This window comes from Camelus dromedarius, chromosome 6, assembly GCF_036321535.1.
Source record: "Camelus dromedarius isolate mCamDro1 chromosome 6, mCamDro1.pat, whole genome shotgun sequence".
NCBI lineage: Eukaryota > Metazoa > Chordata > Mammalia > Artiodactyla > Camelidae > Camelus > Camelus dromedarius.
The window spans coordinates 32,518,716-32,540,257 of NC_087441.1; the positions used below are offsets into that span (position 1 = coordinate 32,518,716).

Genomic DNA, 21,542 nt, shown 5'->3' on the forward strand with positions numbered 1-21,542 from the left:
ATTGAATCATGAATCATGTTGTACAGATGAGAAATGAATACGTCAATTATACCTCATTAAGAAAAAGAATGCTGTCATTCACTTTACTTTCTAATTTCAAGAACAAAAACTACAAAATCTGTAGGTAATATTTGTTTTTTACATGTATTAGTCATGTGGCTGGCACATAAATGTTAGTTACTATTTTTACTATTACTAACTCAGATAAATTCATTAAGTGCTGTGATTTCTAAGAGCTGTAATGTTACTGTTTGAATTATCAAATGTCTTACTTCCCTCAAAAATACTAAAAGATAGATGCACGGGAAGAAACTGGGAGAGTATGAGAAAAGCATCCTCTAACATACAACAGAAGCCTCTTATTCAATGTGACAAGATACTGGTAATTGTTAGTGTTATGGGCTGAATTGTGTGCCCCAAAAATTCACATGTTGAAGTTCTAACCCCTAGTATTTCTGCACTTGGACGTAAGGCCTTAAAGGAGGTGAATGAAGCTAAATGAGGTCACAACTGTGGGGCCCTAATCCAATAGGACTGATGTCCTTGTAAGAGGAAAAAACACCACTGTGTATATACAGAGGACACAGAGAGAAGGTGGCTGTCTGCAAGCCAGGAGAGGTCTTGTCAGACACCAAACCTGCTGGCACCTTGATCTAGAACTTCCAGACTCCAGACTGTGAGAAAATCAAGCTCTGTTATTTAAGCCACTCTGCCTCCAGTATTCTGTTATGGCAGGCTGAGTAGATGATTAGTTAATTGAAAAAGCCAGTAAAAGCAAGAAGAAATTGAAATGCTTTGTTAATATATTAAACATCTTATTTCAACTTTAAAAATTGTATATTCATTTATCAATCTTCTGATACTGAATTAACACCTACAAAGATTTCCAATTTTGGCTTTTGTAAAATGATGCAAGAACTTTAAGACTCTTACAAAGCAATCTCAGTACAGAACCCTAGATTTGCAATAACTTTTTTCCAACCTGTTATAGTTATCTCAACCATTTCCAATTCAAGACACTTTTTTTCAGCAACTCACTTTATCTTATTTTCTAAAGCATTCATATTCATTTCTACAGAAATGACTTTATTCTTCATTATATTTCACTGGCCTAATTAGCATTTAGTTATATAAGTGCCATAACAAATAAAACTGGCATAAACAGCTCACAGAAAAATCACAAATGACTCATGGTAAACAGACAATTCATGTACAGAAGTGTACAGTTATAGTAGAGGCCAAGTAATTCACCAGCTGAAAGTGTCTGACATAGGCATTGTGTTTTACAGCTGGAATAGCCAGTACTGGTTAATCAGCTGAGTCTGAAATGAGGTTAGTCAAGAGGGCTTCCACAGCATAGTTCTCCCTAGGCATCCATGGGAGATTGGTTGAAGGACCCACAGTGACACCAAAACTGGCAGATGCTCAAGTCTGATAGTCGGCCCCCAACATCTGTGGGTTCCGTATCCTTGGTTTCAAACATCTGCAGATCATGAACTATGTTTAGGATGCGCAGTTGGCTGAATCTGCTGACGTGGAGCCCTGGGATAGGGAGGACCGACTGCTTATCCCAATAAATGGTGGTCATTTAATACCATCACATTGGAAAGCTGTCACTACGTCAAACAATGTGAAAACTCCTCTTTTGGAATTTCTGAAATCTGCTTATGTTTTAAGTGCTGAATGGTAAATCATCATCCTTGGAATAGGACTTGACTTCCAAAAAACAATTAAGTGACTTGCCTGATATAAAATATGAGCAGTAAAGTCCAGTAATAAAACTTGAAGAAAAGCAAGGTATTATTACTAAGTAAAATAACTGCTTAATATGAATATATTTAACTGTACTTCTAAAAATTTCAAGAATATGCTGAATAATTATGTCATAAATATGAGTACCAGATGCCACTCCAAGGATATCTGTCATCTGAATATAAACTTCTAGTATTTGTTTAAAAATAACTATTTAGACACTCATTTAAATTACATCACATATACATATATATATATGTGTGTACACAAATACATATACACACATACACAGTGTGGACACCAGTCAGCTATTTATTTATACACACACACACACACACACACACACAGCTTAGCTTTCATAAGTGCCCTGAGACTGAAGCCCAGTTATTGAGGAAAGCTTGTCACACTGAAATTTCTGAACCTTACTTGGTAATAAAAATGAGTTCACTAAATCTATGCATACAGAAGTGACTTAATGAATGCAGTGTTTTAAGAAGACTGATTTAACAACTAAGAACTAGAGGTGTGAAAAATGGAAGGAGAAAGATCATATGGGAGACTATCAGCATAAACCAGGTATATGGTAATAAGGGTCTAAATTAGAGACAGGAAATGGAAACCGAAACAAGAAATATGTAAAATAATATATGCAAAGACACTGTACAAATATTAGTTTTTATTAGTGTGAAAGAATCCATAAATTGTGAATTAGATGAAAAAAATCGAACACAGAGTAAAGATGAATAAGACAAAATCCTCGGGCAGTAACACCCTGTTCTTTTCTATTCGCCCTACGGCCCCACAGCAAAGATGGGGCTCACTCAAGTGTCTAGTGAATATGGTCGAGCTTTGGTTGTCACACCAGACAAGTACAGACCGAGGAGCATCGTGTAGATTTAATTAAGCTCCATGATGAGGTATTACACATATCAATTCTGATATGGACACGAAATAACAGATGTCTTGTTCTTTATTCTCAAGCTTAAATGGATTGTGTGCGTATGTGAGAAAGAGAGACAGAGAGAACTCATGTTAGGCCCTAATAGATGGGGACAAATTACTTTCTACAATATTGCTATTAGTCAGACAATAGTTGTTTAATTAAGAGTGCTCTGTTTTATAACTGAGTTAGCCCAAGGATGTCACATAAAGCCTAAGACATTAAGGTCAACTTTTATTTCTATTTTTCTATTCAACTTCTATATTCTATACCTACCCTCTAAATCCCACCAAATGCTACCTCTTCATCTTCTGCCTCTTCCTGAATTTATCCATAACTTCTTAAAAAATCAAGAACTAACAGTTCCTGACTCCATTAGAGGACAAATCTAATTCTTCCAGAATTTATCGGAAAAATATTAGGATGATTTACCTCAAATTCCTCCACCTTTTCCATTGTTATCAAGCGCCTTGATGTGTGACTGGAAAGCTTTTGCTCACAGTTGCTGATGAGTTTCAAGCAAGGGTGCCAGGGTACCATCTCTTCCGTGTATCTGAAGAAAGAACAGCTAAGTGTTACGAACACTCCCATGTGCGCCCCGCACTGGATTGTCACGGGTTTATCCCATGTGGAATGGGACATCCTCCCACCACGTGCTGCACCATTGTATTTCACACATGCTAACTGTCCACATAATCCATAAACAATCTGTATTTTTAAAAAGCAAACTATTTTAATATTACCATATCCAAAAAAAGCAGTTTAATTTTTTTTACCTGTAGGATGAGAATGAGAGAGAATACAAGTATGTTTTATTGAAAAATGCCAAGCATTTAAACCACAAAAATACAAGATGGCAATTCCACCCTAAAGGATCCCACAAGAACACATAAGGCAGACAGAAATACATTCCACAACAAGCCCCTGACATTCATGAGGGAATGATTCAACTGGGGATTTTCACAAATTCCCAAAGTATAAAGTTCACTACAGCACACACTTTCCCCTTTAAAATGAAATGTCCCTGCAAAATTTTAATGACATCTTGAGATCTCCATTAACTTTGATATATAAGATTATTCAAATAAACTACCACTACAATAAACACTCCAGATGAGATCGATTCTTTGGTCACCTTAAGCATGAAATAAAACTGAAGCCATGATAAAGCAGTGGTGCCTCTACTTTGTATTATGTATACTTTGTGAATGGAGATGATGACACCCAGAAAGCAGGACGGTCAGGCTACAGTAGTTCAGAACCTGACATATGATAGGCTGTTGGCATTAATCTTGGCAGAAGAAACAGGTAACAAACATGAGGGAACGTTACAGAGCAGAATTCAGAACAGTGGGAGAGAGGGCTCCCTAGGTATGGATACCTTTAAGAACACTGTGATTGCCAGTTTTCATTTTTCCTTTGCAAATCTTCATACCTTTCCAGATAGTCTCTGCAAACATTTCTTACACGGGAAATTTTAAAGCTCTGATCCAAAATGGGAAAAGTACTGATCAGTACTTCCTGTAAAGGACCACCATCTCGGCTAGCCCAGTCTAATGCATCAACATCATTTCATCGCCAGTCTTTAACTGACTTTTCTAGGTCCCTGTGATCTTCAACGCTCCCCCTCATAACCTTGACCACATGCTCAAAACCTTCATCACCCACTTACCAAGCAACATTCATAATACACTTCACTTTATTATCAGTGGAAGGAATTCTCTTGAAGTCATCCTCTGCCTCTTTCCTCAGAGCTTTCCAACAAGTAATGACCATTTTAGACTTCACCTCACTTAATAATTCTCTAATGCTCACTATATAGTCAGAAATGTTGCACTCCTATTAGTTCACATTAGAGTCTTCATACAAAGCATTTATGATATGAAAGAATATATTCTACATCATAGTTAATAGACTAAAATAATGGTAACAGAGAGAAGATAAAGTTTTGACCTTAGGCTTGCAAATAGGAGGGTTTACAGATGTCTGAAACTGTCAAATTTAATGTACCCTTTTTTAAAGAAAAAAAAATCTTATTTCCTGGCAAAGCTGACAAGGTGTTTTCATTAAAATTTTTAATGTATACAAACATAAATTCCTTATGCTTATATAGTTTATATACCTATAAAACCCAAAACACATTTATAAATTAAATCAAAGTACAAAACCAATATAATTTTAATTAATATTTATGACATGAATAATGCTAACCTGGTGAAACTAAGTCACCAGCATTTGGCTTAACAACAGAAAAACATATTTACATGTTTGAGATTATCTTTTTGATTGATATTTGAGTTTAAGCATGAAAGAACATCATTTAGGTCATCATTGTCATTAACAAACTTGTTTTTAACCACTGTTATATGAATGAGTCAATCAATTTAACAGTGTACTCCTAAAATGCCATACTAAATTTAAAGATAGCAGTTAAAAATTATTTACTATATATTTACTAATATATTTCATACCAATGGACTGTCTGCAATCTGGTAAGTAGAAACTATAAATTTGTACTTTGCCTATGTTATTATAATAGCATTTTATCATAATTGCCTGTTTTTACTACTATCCCCTTATAATCTAAACATCTACTTAAAATCTAAATTACAGAAATAGATAAGTGGTTGCTAGGGACAAGGGCGGTAGTGATTGCTTCTGCATACAGGGTTTCTTTTTGGAGTGATAAAAATGTTCTGGAATTAGACAGTGGTGATGGTTGCATAACTTTGTCGATACACTAAAAACTATGCACACTTTAAAAGGGTGATTTTTCATGGTACATAAATAATATTTCAACTTTTTTTAAAAAAGAAAAAAAACCTATCTGTATAGGTTTTCTCTCGCTTTTCCTTCAATCAATTTTGACAGTCATTTATTTTCCTGTGACTCTTCATGCCTCAAGCTATTTCCAAATGTCACTAGAGTTTAATCTCCCATTTGACAAAAAGATTTTCATGCTGATTGGAGCACTTACTGAAAACAATTTAAAGAATCACTTCTTTCTGCTTCCTAGATGAAAGATGAAAAACACGTTCTGTTCACTGCTCTGAGCCACCACAAAATTTATTTTATCACAGTTAAAATTTATCCACAAATCCTACTTTGTAGGACTTTATTAGACTTTTTACTTTGTCATCATTTTTATCACAAGAACTTGCAGTTGGATTTCTGTTAAAGGACATCTTACAAAGAAACACAATTTCTAATCACTTCAAGAGACTTACCTGTGTGTAAACGACAATCAGAAAACAACACTTACATGGAGTGTGGAACCTGGGCAAAAAGCTACCCTCACTCAATAGTTTAGAAACTCCTATGACATCAAACACACCAGCGGAAAGTATGTCCTGCCCAAATGAATATTACACAGTTCTTCGGGTCATTTGCGTATGGTTGAAATTGTGAATAATAAACTCACAAATACCAATAGTCTACACTAATTTTATGCGGTAAGTCTCTATGAGCAATAAGAGAAATCTATTAGAAGAGCACAGGTGAAGGACTCATTGATTCCGCTGAGAAGGGTTGGGAAAGTGCCACAGAGGTGGTGACAGTTAGGCCAGGCCTTGGAAGAGGACTAGAATTTTACAGCTGAGGAAAGAAGAAAGGGCACATCTAGCAATGGGGACAGAAAAAACAAAGGTGAAAAGATGTAAAGTGTACAGAGTGTCTTGATGGTGGTCCCAAATCCAATACACAAGACTGGGGAGAGTCTAGACTAGACGAAGCAGAAGTGTGTTGAGTAGCAGTTTCTTTATCACAATTTAAATTGCTCAACAGTGAGAAAATCCTTTTTCAATCATAAGTTCTGACAATTCTTCACAAACAACTAAGCTTTTAGGTAGTATTTCATTTTTATTAGGCCTTATACCTTTCAAAATGTCCTGAGTTCAATAAATAATACCTGAACTTGATTATAGTGTGCAATTCTTATTTTTAAGCCTCAATCATATAACAAGATTTGGTTGAGTAAATTAATAGTAGGACTAAAAGCCTACATTCACTATACCAAAAATACAAAAGTTTTAAAATTAAGCTGTGCTGAGGCACAATTTTAAAATGATTTTTTTTATTCCTAGTCTAATAAAAAGCTATATTTGTAATACAACACAATCAAATTAATTCTAAATTGTTTAGTTCAGAAGCAAGAAAATCATTTCAAATTTTTGCAGGTGACCTTAGTCTTAAAGTAATCTAATACTGTGTTGTTTTAAAGAGAGTAAAGGTTTTGGATTATGTTTGCTGCAAAAGTGAAATAGTTTATGCTTTAATATAAACTCAAGCCAAACTAAGTTCATTAATAGGATTACTTTGGGTTAAGGGGAGGAAAACATATAGCAGAGGTCCTGGAAATAACTCTCTCCAGGGACAAATATGTCAGGGAAATAAATGCCATACTAGACTTTCCATGTGTGTGCTAGCCTGGATGAAATCTGTCCTTTGACAAAACATCTAAGGTAAAAAGAAGTGATAAAAACATGCCTCCCTTTTCAAGTACTTCTAAAATATCCCTGTGTTTATACGGACTTAGAAATCTCCCCTTGTCAAAAATTATTAAAAGAGAAATCACGGAAGAAATATCCAGTAGCCATTTTTTAAGGTCTTCAGAAATACTAAAATAGTTCAAAGTGCCTCCAACTTGGCTTCTTATAAAGAGAAAGAAAGAAATAAATTACAAAAGATATTCATAACCACATTTAATTTCAATCATAATTGAATATTAGAATGTATATATGTATATGCATGACTGGGATATTGTGCTGTACACCAGAAATTAATAAATTGTTACTGAGAGTACTTCAACAACAAAACAAAAACAAAAACAAAACCCTACAAAATAGTGGAAAGTCAGAAATGCCAGAAAATAAGAAGTATGCAAAACCTAATGAGGATATTTCAAGAGGACAGAGGAGCCACCTCAAAGGGACTCCTGCTGATCAAATTGGGACAATATGAGCAACAAAATAACAACAATAATAAATTATAACCCAATGAATAACACAGGAATCTAAGACTCCATATTGGTGTAAATTAAAAAATGAATGGGGGGAAAGGGAAAACTCATCCTTATATTCAAATGTCAAATTACAAATGCAGAAGGAATGGTGGAAGAGAAAAGCCGTCATTATATTGGCTGTCAGCAATGGAGTTGTCAATGTGAGTAGTGATTTTATGAAAAACAAGATATTGGTGTATACTTGGGATATCTCCCCGAGAAATAATAATTGGAAAAAAAAAAAGATGACTCACAATGGAGAAACCTAACAGACAACAATATGACCAGATGATCAAGTTTAAGATCTCCAGTAGGGGTTGGCTTTGTGTGCTCCACAAAGCAATGCACTAAGAACACAGTATCATTTTTGTGGTATTCCTACCAAGAGCATTACCTGAGTCTGGTCAAGGAAGAAACACCAGGTGGACCCTGGCTGAGGGTCATCCTCAGAACATAAGCTGTGTACTCTATAAAACGGTTAAGGACACAAAAGATAAGGGAAGATGGAGAAAATATTCCAGATTGAAGGAGAATGACATGATGGGTCAACGTAGCACATTTTGCTGGATAAACTACAACTGGTAAATTTGAATGGGGTTCATAAACTGGACAGCAGTATTATCAATGCTGGCTTCCAGACTTCAGGGGTTGATGGTGGTTTGACAAGAATGCTCTTGCTTCTGAGAAATGCAATGAAATAAGTAGGGGTCATGGGGCATCACATCTGCAACTTCTCAAACAGTTCCAAATAAGATTAATGATAAATGGGTATGTGATTAATGTAATGGGCGAAAAAAAGGGGGGCAGAGGAAGTGTATGTTCATAGTTGGAAAATTTTGATTTAAAACAAAACAAAAAAAGATTCTATTGCACTTATAGTGATGATAATAGCCAATATATATTTAAGCTAACTAGAAGTAGACAGATGAATCACTCAGTGAGGTTGTTAAAATTACCTGTTTGCGGCCTGGCTATTGAACAGGTAACACACAGGCCCTGAGCTAACTGTGATATACAACAGGGGCAATCTTTTGCTCTTATGGGCCAGATAGTAAAAATTTTAGCCTTTGTGGGCCACATATGTTTCTGACACATCTTTTTATTGTTTTTTTTTCTTTTCTAACAACCCTTCAAAAACATAAAAACCAATCTCAGCTCAAATGCATTACAAAAATAGGCTGAAGACCATATCAGGTTCACGGGCTGTAGTCTGCCAACCCCTGATGTAAAACAGAAAGTTCAAAGCAATTCAATCAACAAGAGGAAGGGGCCTGTTTTATACACATTAACTACAAAGATATTTACCCTGAATACGATTAGAGATAGGGAAAATTATGCTACATACACAAATACCATAACAAAAAAAATGAAATTAAAAGTAAAATTACTTAGTATTACATACTCGGGTGTGTACACTGGTAACCAATAGACTAGTCTTCCACCTAATACGAGGGTCTCAGCTGCAAAGTTCAACAGATCAAAAAACATATCACTCAGATGATAACTCAACGAAACAGGAACGTGGCTTTCTGGACTAGACAAAAGAAAACAAAATTTCAAAATCAGTGAAAAACTTTAAGACATAAACTAAGTTAACTAAAAAGAAGCAATATGCTTCTTTTCAAAGTAATAACACATCATATTTAACTCTCACTTACCATTTTTCTAACCCCTTTGGTATTTCCTTCTGTGAACCTGTTCTTCTTGTAGATTCTCTAATACCATATGGAGCTAGACAGAAAACACAGGTAACACAGACAGTCAAAAGTCACCTAATCACCACCAAGAAGCAGATGGACATCATGTGTCTCCAGATGTGACATCCTGATAAGGACACATCACCTATGCAATGTTCCAGCTGTTAATGCATAACAAGAGGGACATTCTATTTAAAACCCTGGGAGGGCAGGCAGGCAGGTGACTGTTATTCAAAATGTCAATGTCATAAAAGACACAGAAAGGTTGTGAAAATGTTACAAATTAAAGGAGGCCTAAAAGATATGATTACTGAATGCAATACCTGACACTAGACTGGACACTGCACTTCAGGGAAAAGCACGCTATAAGGGATATTACTGCGTCAGTTGACAAAATTGGATGAGAAACTGTAGATTAAAGTACTGTATTGATTTACTGAAATTGATAACTGCACTTTGACTAACAGACTATCCCTATACTTAAGAAACACAAACTGAAAAATGGCAGGGAAGGGTCACAATGTAAACAACTTACTCTCATTTGATCAGGAAAAAAATTACATATTTTTATAAATACACATACAGAGTGAGATCAGATGATATATTGTTAACAAAAAGTCACCTAATTTTCACAAGTATATTCATGCTGATACTGTAATGCCTTGATAATTTTTCTTTTGTTAGATTTGAAACCATCTAAGTTACCAAAGAACTGAAGAGGTCTGAGATGAAAGTGTTGAGATACAGTTTGCCACTATCTACAGATTTACTGCCAAATACTATAGAAAAGGCAGATCTGTTCTTTGATAGGATGACTAAAAAGCCCAAGAACTCAGGAGGCATGGGAAAACAAGTTCTTATGTACATTCCAGAAGCTCAGTTTTCTTTTAACTCTAGAAAAGAGATGCCAGTTACAACAGGCACAATTAAAAAAAAAAAAAAAAAACCAAAACACTAAAGTTTACACATAGAGAAATGTGAGATATCAAATTTTCTTCTTAGAAATCTGACACCATAACTGCAAATGACATTTTGGCTCCAGTTGGTATTCTAATAACCAATTACAGTCAAATATAAAACAAATATAAAAACAAATATATGTCTTAAAAAATAAGCTTAAGAGAAAAAGGGATGACAAGTTAACATATATAGTTTAAAAAAACAAAACCACTTAGTTAAATTGGTACCCTGCCCCACATTCATAATTTTTTCCTTCTCACTATGTGAAGAAATGGGGTTGAGGGGAACATTAGTACAAGTTAGCTTTTTTTGTTGTGCTGATAAATTTTGTACTTTAAATACAAATGACTTCAGGAAACTAATTCTACTCTTACTTTTGTATAAAAACAAACTTACGATCAGTGATGATTGCATCAAAAAATGTGCCCTTCCTCCAGGAAGGTTTAGATGCATCTGAAACCAGGACATCAAGGTAATACTTCTCTAAACCATATTGACGAAGATTTGCCCTAATGTTTTCATCTGGTCCTCTCCATTTCTGGTTTTTCCTACTAGCCTTTCCTGAAGGGAAAGAAAAAGGAAGATAGAACTACAAACAACATTCTTATCTCTTGTTATTTAGCTGAAAGTAATATTTAACTCATCTAAACCTACATTTATTCAAATAAAACTTGCTATCATTTAAAATCTTAATATTATTTATACAAATAAAAACTTATTTTTATTTCAACTTATTATGAAAATATTTTGAACACTAAACTGTACTGATGTCTAACTGATCTGGTTCTGTATCCTTTCAAATAAAATTGCCTTGAAGCATTCAGTACTTAATGAGTTGAACAGAATACAGTCCCTTTCTTCTAGCAGTATAGAAATACTGATGAATCAGATAAATGGAACAGAAATGAAGAAAGCAAACTTGGGAAACACAGGAGCCATGACCATGGAGAGAGGGGGTAAAGCAGACACAACAGATGAAAAGTTAAAGTAGGGGCTCCAGGAAGAAGTTCAAAAGTTCTGGTTTAGGAGACATAGTGGATGATAGTCAGTCAAGATCAGAGAAACCCAGATGAAAACAAACCTAAGAAAAAAGATGAAATTCACCTGAGATATGTCAATCTTGATATACCCTGAAGTACAGAAGACTCAGAAAGAGATATTCAGCAAGTAGTTGGAGGTCAGAATACATACAGCTGTAAGATAGCAGTATACAGACTTAAGTTGAATCCATAAGAAGGAATGGCATTTTTTATTAACCTAGGTGGCAATTTTGTAAGTGTTTGTTCTATAATTACTCTTCTATTTTTATAAACTCTTCTGTACTAGTATCTATTTCACAATAAAAACGAAACTTAAAAATCAAAAGGAGAAGAAAGACATGACTACACAACATGTAGTGTGACAGGAGAGGGTCTCAAAGAGAGACGCCTGGAGAAAGGCAACCCACAGACATGGAAGAAAATGGCAAGGCCTTGATTTGAGGAGACGGAGATGGAAACAGTCAAAGGAATCAAAGTACCACCCAATGAAGCCACTGTCTAGGAAACCAAGGGAGGTTTGATGAAGGTCAGCACTGCCAAATCCCATAGATCTGCAGTCTTAGAGTTTTCAGTAGGGATGGAAGCTGAAAAATAACAGCAGAAGAGAGTGAGGGATGAAGAGGAAACAGCGAGTATATACTGGTTTTTCAAAACAGCACTTTGGCAAAAGGAGGAGGACAACAAAGTGGTAGCTAGGAGGGCCCCATAGGGTTGACAGTAAAGGTTTTGTATTTTTAAGAAAAGAAGAAACTTGAAAATATTTGAGAGTGTAAGTAAGAGATTAGAAGCACAGGAAACAGGGCGTATCTAACAGCATCTTGGATAAGCTCAGAGGAAACCCTACCTCAAGCAGAATTCTGCCCTAGTAGAATGAAAGGTTATCACATAACTTTTAAACATAACTCTAATAAATATTCAAATAAATTATAAAGGATAATATCCTTAAAGCAAACATACTGCTTCTACTAAAAGTAACCTGGAATAATTCTTCTTAGCGCTTTGTCTATTCCAACATACTGCAGAGAAAGACTATCTTTTTCTAGTTAGCCTGTTTAGGTGAACTTTATAAAGTATTACTCATTCTCCTTATGATAAATATTACTAAATTCCTTACATCCAAGGTAGGAAAAAAAAGTCATCAAATATATCAAATTGCTTCAGCAAAAGAAAATAAAGTATAATAAATTCTCACCTATGTAATAATTGACACTGTAACTAGTTACAATAATGAAATACCAATATAAATACAATTTCAAAATCAAAGAAACTTTATACTTTAATGCTAAGAAGAAATACTTTTTCAGTTTGATTCAATTTCATCCAATCACACATCATTAATGAAGCTTCTAGATTTCAAAGTATTTTCCAAAACTGTATCAAAAATAAGCAGATGCTTGTCTCAAGTTACCCTCAGCCTAATACAGCATCTTTAAAGCTACTGTCACCTTACCTGTTTCAAAGATGTTTTGGTCAGTTATATCGTACTCAAAGACTAGAAATTGAGTATGCACTCAATGTATGATTACTGAATAAAAGAATGGAGATAACTTTTAAATAGAAACTGTATATTTCATTACCATGAATATGCTGATTACAAAATGGCTAGTCCCTCTCTCCTACTTCCTTCCCAGCCCTGAAGTTTTACAGCCTTACTGAATGCCTGCATTCTAAAAACCTCTCTAAGACCAAAATAGCTCTGAGGGGAGGGCTTTTTCTTATTCACTTTGTGTTCCCCTAGGAGGTCACTTTGCACACAATGGACCACTTCATAAAGAACAGATACCAACGAAGTCTCATTGTTATAAAAATAAGTAAAACTATATTGTATCCTAACTCTATATATGTAAACATTAAAACTAGATGTATAATGCCATATAGAACTATTTAAGTATTTTTAAGGTACATTTAGTACAAGAGCAAAGACTGTAAAACTAAAACTTTTACTTACCCAGGCCATGAACGGTGTTGTAGTCTATATCTGTCCCATACACGTATGCACCAAAATGAGCAGATGCTACCAGAAGACCACCTGAAAAATCACAATTGTGACCTGTTAACCAGAAGGTCCCAGACTCTTATTTCTTCCCCTATTTAATCTGATCCAAATTTGTACAAACTAGCTGCAGGCCAAGTACCCTAGAATAACACTGGTCTTCACCATATTTAGCAGGCTTTAGAACTGAAAAAACAAATCCTAACCTATGTTCATTATATTGGTCACAAAGCAAGGAATTAATATATGCCCTGGCATTAATACTTTAAACAGCACTACTTAGGGAAAATTATGTTTTGGTCAAAATAATGTGTATTTAGACATTTTCATCTTATTTTGAGACGTCTACACAAATGCATCTTGCTCCTTTCTTACAAACAAGCATATAATGCTGCTACACAAAGAGCTGGCAATAAACAAGCTCTGACAACTGGGCTCAATTCTCACCAAAGTCACAGTTGCAACTAACTGAAAGAGGGCATAATTAATATGTAAGACATTAATCCCTACAAAAATTAGAATATGAGGACAAGAAATAATTACTCTGATAACCAGTGAAGTAATTATCTCACTCTAAACTGTAAATACAAATTTCTGAATAACTATTATAGACATACATAAAAATAGTTAATACAATGATTTTTTTTTTTTTACTCAGTGCTGTGATCAAATTAAGAACAATGTACCGATAAAATACGATTGAACTAAGTAATCTGGTAGGTATGACCATCTCGCAGATAAAGAAAAATTCTAATAAAGATTTAAAAATTTTTGAAATGCTTCAAAATAAAAGGTAATAATATTTTTAAATTGTTTAAGAACAAAAATCCATAAAGTTAAATACTTTAATTATCGTACTTTTCAGTGAACTTCACTTTTTTTTAATCATCTAAATTAAAAATGCTCTTAGTGCTTGGGTAAGTCCTAATAGCTATATTGTAGAAAGGTCTGTCAAACTGAAGTCAAAAATATATTCTTAGACTGCATACAGATTTGGATATGGGACAATTAACTAGGGCTTTTTCCATTCCATCCTTTTGAAATGTAGTCTCTAAAGATGGGTAGTGCCTCCAGAGGGTCAAGTTCTGTAAATCAGTGCTGTTCCTTCCATAGCCATTTAAAATACAGTTTGGTAACATGTACTTAAAAATACTTTGCTCAATGAAAAATATTATCACTGACTACTTCCTAGTGGAGCCATGAATAAGAAAAATGGAAGACTAAAAGTACAGCAGAAACCAAAACCTGGGTTCCCTCATACCAACTTCAGAAAGCATCTGAGAGGTAAGGTAATAAGTAAGACGTCAAAACTCTTAGTCTATAAATAGAACAGCCCATATTTAGGAAGGGTACTGTGTGTGATGACTTGAAATACTCACAAAATCACTTCACCCAAATTACGAGGAATTACTACAATTCTGCCAATTAAGGCAGATACTCACCTAGAAGAACTAGTTGTCAAGGGGAACAGAAAAGCTTTCCTGTGCTTCCTTAAACAGAACCTTATCCATTTGGTTAGAGTGAGTTTTGAGAAGACCCAATTTAGAGTACACTGCTGAAAGGAGATGAATAATCTGTTAGACTGCATCTGTCAGTTAACTTTGTGCCCTTTAAAAGTTTTTCAAGTTTTAAATAAAGTGACCACAAAATAGCTTCTATGATCTGGTCATTCGGTTATCACTCTTAATCATCTAGTTGTTTTTCTCAATTAAATGAAGCATGTTTGCACTTAGTTATACCTCAGCTGGAGTTTTCTTGGAAGCTTTATGGTGGAAGAAGGGGTGATAAAAAAGGAAGGGTGAAGTGTTGAGGGGGCAAGTAATGTGACTCACCTGATTTCTTAGTATGACATCAAGTGTAAAAATACCACGTGTGATCTAGACTAGCCACTCTGTGTTTTAATTTCTTATTACCTAAATAGTAACCATTTTAAGGTTAGGGTAATATCTTACAGGCAAAAGGACATAACTGAAATTTATTTATGGTATAGAAACTAATTTAAGTGGAGAGATTTAAGCGGAAAGCTTTTATAAAAGTGTGAAAAGGGGAACTGGGCTTTGGTTTTGCTGAAAGAATAGGAGGAAAAATGGTGATACTATTACACCTATGTTATCTCTTTCAAAAAAAGAACTCTAAGAAATTAAACTAGCAACTTAAACAAAAGGATACTGCCAGAAAACAGAAATTCTACCAAACTATGAGACTCAGGAAAAAGGGACTACGAAGAGTTGTGGATAAAATGGGAAGCAGTGATTATTACAAAGACCTACAGAGATTCATTATCTCTCTCCTAACTTTTTCTTTTCCTCCCCAGTGGGTTTCCCAGTGCCTTGCTTCCATGTCTATCATTTTGCAATGATTAAATTTAAAATTTTCACTCCTTTTCTTACATCTATGGGCCATTTGAAGGTAGAAAAGGCCAAGAAGTACACAAGAGCCTCTTGGATGTGTTTTCCATTCCTAAAGGAGTTGACTCATTTGAGGGCAAAGGGAAGAGGAATCAGAGAGATGGTTGCAGAGCTGCATTATAAAATCCTACCACAGCACCTGAACCCGCGGCAGACACTTGCAACAATTATTTTCATTATTAACAAAGAATTAGAAGTTTACAATTTTAACCCTCAATTTCCTTGCCTGCTGCCATAATTTGCCAACAGTTGCAAATTATGAATATCTTGGAAATCAGCCAAAGAAGGACTAGAAAATGAGTTGATACCCAAATCATTCATCATCACCATTCAATATTAGCTATATCGAACATCTTTCACCATAAAGGCATCTAAGTGTTTAACAAAGTAATAATTTTTAAAATGATTCATAGTATATAGTTCACATGTCTACAATGTGTCACACAACTTCCTAAAAATGTCGTATACATATATTACCTCACTTAACCTCACAATATATTACTTATTACCATTTTACAAATGATGGACTGAGGCCCATACAAATTAATAATCTTGCTGCAAGTCACATAGTAACTGATAGAGTAAGGATTTAAAACTCACTCAATTTAGTTTTATGGTTGTCTACACCATACTACTACCTCCTTTGGGGTCAGTAGCAATTGAAGTAAATATTCATTAGCCTATTAATTAGATACACAAAAGTAAAATTTGCTATTAAACAAATTAAGTAAGCAAAGCTGCACACATAGTTAATAAGAGTTGTATACCATTGACAAGTCTTGTAACGTATCATAGGCAGATCAGTGCCATTACAGGTATTCAACATATGCGGGCTGATCATTCTTTTAGTGATCCCATATTAGAACAGCAGTTCTTCCTAATACTGACAGCTAACACATGATATGTATCTTCCCCTTTGGGAAAATGGAGATACACAACTTAAAAAGGAAAAAATGTAACTACAATTAGAATCAATGTATTTGCTAAAAATGGAAATGAAAGTGTGTTTCTGCAGCTCATAATGTCATTCCAGACAACACAGTAGACTGTCTAAAAGAAAAAGGTATTTAGTCAGAAAAAGATTGTATCTCCTTTCAGTTTCCAAGAAGCTTTCTAACCTACACTATAACCTTGAGAAAAATCACAAGTCATAAGTAGTCTGCGGGTAAAGCATTTAGGAAACTAGTACTAGTTCATGTCAATTTTGTAAAATGAAAAAGGGATTAGATACACTTGAATTTAAAAAAAATACTAAAAAACGAAAAAGTATTATCCAATACTTAATGGAAAACTATGACTATGGAGGAGGGCACAGGGCTACTTATTTCTCTAATCCTTCAGAAGGTACTACCCATCAAAGAGACAAAAGACCCAAGAAAGGACAAACTGCTTAAGAAATGAGTCTATTCACAATTACTGGCTATTACCAGTTTTAAAACAAAAGCACCAAAAACGAGCTAAAGTCTTAAAGCTATGCTTAAACTACAAACACAAATTATGAAATGTATTTTAAGCAGCATCTTTGCATAGATCTTTCTCTTGCAATTTTCCATTAACTGTCCTACATTACGATTAATTTTTCATTAATTGCCCAAAATAAACAGTTAAATGATTAAGATATGCTACCCACTCTAAGGAGCTGCCCTAAAGCAAATTAGGGTTAGGTCTTCTTACCCCTTACCACACTAAAGGTAGTTAATACCTTGATTACTATGTAAGTTAGTTTCATAATATGCCCACCCTCATCTACATCAAAGGAAGGAAATTTTACCTATACTAGTAACTCTATTTTTAAACTTTATGGTCTGATTATGTGTATGTGTACATAATAAACACACACGTATGTATCTCAAAGAATCACTTCATAGGAAAGGATTTTAGAGGTCTAAAAACAGGATTAAGAATAGAAAGTTTAGCATTTGGAAAAAGATTAATTTTAATTACATCCATTCCTCACAGCATACAAGAAAATGAACTTCAAATGGATCACAGATCTAAAAGGAAAAAAAAAAATTAAAACTATTAAAGTACCAGAAGAAAACACAGCTGAGTTCATCTATAACTTGGATGCAGGGAAAACTTTTGTCTGGCCAAAAAAAAATTATATGCAAAATCAAAAGATATGGCAAACTGGGAAAAAATGTATATGTGTATATATATATATATATATATATATATATATATAAATAGGAAAAAGGGGGGAGGGGGACCAACCTACAACCTACAAGTATTTTAAAAAATGAGAGGAACCAAAAAGCCTACAGAAAAATGGGCAAAAAGACTTGAAGATAATTCAAAAAAAGTTGTAAAACTAGCCCTCAAAATATAAAAATAGACTTCACTCATAGTAAGAAAAATCCAAATTAACCCAACAATGAGATAACATTTTCACCCCACAGAATGTCAAAGTTCAAAAGCTTGAAAATATACTCTGCTGGTGAGGCTGTGGGGAGACAGGGACTCTCATACTGCTGGCAAGAATGCAAAATGGTAGAATAGAGAGTGATTTGGCAACATTTAACAAAACTACATATGTGTACACTCTTCAACCCAGCAATCCTACTTCTAGAAATTTACCCTGTAAGCTTTGTTTCCAACTTTATGAAAGTACACACATACAAGATGATTCACTGCAAGCATTATTTGTGACTGTGAAATATGGGAAACTACCTGTATCCAAGCACAGGAGATTGTTAAGTATATACACTGATAGGGTACAACTATAAAAAAGAATGAAGGCAATCTCTGAACTAAAAGGAAGTGATTTCCAGGAAATACTGTTAGGTGACAAAAGCAAAGTTAACAGCCACCTTTTGTGTAAGAAAGAAGTGGAAATAAGAAAATATATGTATGCTGGGGTATCATTACAAAAAACAAAAAACAAAAAACAAAAAACATCCACCACATGAAGGGTCAATTAGAAAATAAAGGAGCTGGTTACCTACAAGGATGGGGATAGTAGAATGTAAGGAACATGGAAGACAGTGACACTTCCCCTGAGGACACCTTCCTGTGTGCTCTGATTTTCAGAAGTAAATTAATCTGCTACATACTTAAAAACAAAAGTAAACCAACGAGGATTGGAGGGGTAAAAATCTAAAATTGATGGCAAACTGGAAAGAATGAATTCAGCTGAAGTTTAAATGAAGAGGAAAAAGAAGAAAGCACAATGTTTGACCTCCCTGCCTCTTTGGTGGGGTAGAGAACAGAATACATATTCTGAAAACATATCTTTCTAATAGGATATTTTTAGTGGCATGGGCAAAGCAATTTTGACACTATTTTAGATGTATTGCAGGAATGAGCAAAAAAAATGTGTTGATGTTGACAGGGACCAGGGTTCAGAACTAGGGTTCTCACTATGGATGGAGGTACAAGTAAATATGGAATGGGGGTGGGTAGGCAAGAAAGAAATCTGTAGGGATAGACTAGAATTTGTAGTATACGCGGAAACTCACAATTTCTAAAATATGTGTATGTGTCGTTATGTGCACACGGCATGTATGTACGCAGGAATATGTGCATGTGTATTTGCACACATTTATATGCATATTGTATATATACACATACACATTTCCTAGCTTGTCTGCTCAAAGAGTCTAGAAACAAAGGTACCTAGCACTCAGATCTTATTCTCTAGTACTATTCCCCACTAACAGAAGCAAGGGATCCTTGGAGAAGTGACTGACTCCAGGGTTTGGAAAGGTAGGAGACGAGTGAAAAAGCAGGGAAGTGCTTACTCACAAAAAAAAGATGATAAGAACGTCACAAAGGCATCCTACATGAAAGCGCTCTCACTTGGCAAATCCAGGGCAATTTGAGCGACAAAATTATTAAGGAAAAAAAATGAATTATAGACCACTAGGGGAAAAAAGGGGGAAACCACTAGTTCATATTAATAATGAATATGTAGGAGAAAAAGGAATATGTAAGAGAAAAGAAAGGGCTCTTGCTTACAATAGAATGTGTCAAGTGGTAAATATGGAGGGAGTGCTGGAGATGGAAAATCGTCCCTTTGAAACCATCAAAGTCAAGACTGATTTAGGCAAGAATTGTCAATGTTTGCCAAACCTGACAACTTGACAGGGGTGAGGGGTGATTTAGACGTGCAGAACAGAATATTTACATGGTCTTAGTGTGTCTCCGCACAGACTGCCTATTGACTGCAAGGGAAAAAAATTAGTAATCATACAGTGGAAAAAAGTTGAACACCAGCTTAACCAGCTGATCAAAATTAACACTATCAATGAGGGGAAGACAGTCATCATGTAGATGCCCTGAGGACACAAAATCACTGATGTAGTGGACTAGCCAGGAATGTATGACCTGAATTTAATCATGAGGAAACATCAAATGACCCAAAATAAGGAACATTCTGGATTAAAAAACAAAGAGAAGAGGAATAGTATTCTTCAAAATTACAAATTTCATAAAAGAAAGAGTAAGGCTTTAAAAATATTCCATATCAAGGGATCAAAGAAATATTGACCACAAGATACAATACCTAATGCTAGACTGGAAAGGAAAAAAGATGGTATAAAAGACATTAGTGGGTCAATTGACAAAAGTGGAATACAAACACTAAAGTATTGTGTTAATAGTGCATTTCCTAACATTGAAAACTATACTGTGGTTATGTAAGAGATTATCCTTATTCTTTAGAAATATATATTGAAGTATTTAAGAGGTAAAGGGACATGATGGATACACGTTACTTTCAAATAGTATAGAAAAAAATATTGTGTATATAAACATAAAGAGAAAACAAATGATAAAACAAATGGAGCCAAATTAATAACAGTCTAATCTGGATCAAGGATATGTAGGTGTTCATTATTCTATTTTTTTTCTTGTAACTTTTCTGTAAGTTTGGTATTATTTCTTGTAAAAGTTCAAAAAGTCAGAAGGCACTTAGGATAAAAGAATAGGAAAGAAAGGAATAGGCACTATGTTGGGGGTGGGATATAAGGAGACAAGGTGGAATGGGAGAAGAGAGATTTACTAGTGGGTTAACTCAACACAGGAAATTATTCCATCAGTTAAAAATCTCTTGACCTTGATTCTATTTCCTCCTAATGACACGTGACTGTATTCCTCAAGTTAGTTTACGGTGTAAAAGCTGGCCGGCAGATCCTAAGGCAGACAGAGGCCACTCTAGGACAGTCAAGAGCAAGAGCTCTGGAGTGAGACTGCTTGAGTGTGAATCTCATGAAATTTATACACTGTACAACCTTGATCAAGTCACTTAACCACTTTCTGTGCCATAATTGCCTCAAAGATCTTTAAAAGTATCTCCATTTTAGTTGTCATAAGAATTAAATTACATAGTAACATCAGAGTGCACAGCTAGTACCTGACATGTTTACTGTTTAACAACAGTATACAGATGGTAGCTACTGTATCATCACTGCTAAGGGAGTTCCTGATGACCTTCTGAAGGGAGAGACGACACAGGGAGAAACTCCAACCACGCATAATCTATTCCTACACAATCTGAATCACAATAAATTTAGCCAGACAAACCTAAATGTGAGTACTCCCTAAGTACAGACAAGACAGAGAAAAATGGGTTGAAGCACGAAAATGCCTTCAGAGTCAGATGAAACAAACCTGGAATTTTAGGACTTCCACAAAAGTTAATTATGAGGACATCCAGTCAAGTGTGTAGAGAACCCAAGCCGTGGCCTCAGCAGCCCACTGACACTTACTCACTTTTCTTATTTTCACACCTACATGTGAACCTCCACAAACTA

The 21,542-nt window shown here is 34.9% G+C and overlaps 1 protein-coding gene across 3 annotated transcripts in view; it reads right to left on the bottom strand.

Moving 5' to 3' along the window:
* TRMT11 (tRNA methyltransferase 11 homolog) overlaps positions 1–21,542 on the bottom strand; it is a 50,799-nt gene that overhangs the window by 15,779 nt on the left and 13,478 nt on the right. For all 3 annotated transcript variants that reach the window (XR_010381240.1, XM_010988612.3, XM_064486715.1), the window contains exons 8-12: positions 13,337–13,417; positions 10,745–10,909; positions 9,350–9,422; positions 9,094–9,225; positions 3,125–3,245 (exon numbers count right to left, since the gene is read on the bottom strand). Coding sequence is in view for 2 of the 3 variants with exons in the window: in XM_010988612.3 (XP_010986914.1) it covers positions 3,125–3,245; positions 9,094–9,225; positions 9,350–9,422; positions 10,745–10,909; positions 13,337–13,417 (572 nt within the window). In the remaining variant the exon portion in view is untranslated. The remainder of the gene's footprint in view (positions 1–3,124; positions 3,246–9,093; positions 9,226–9,349; positions 9,423–10,744; positions 10,910–13,336; positions 13,418–21,542) is intronic.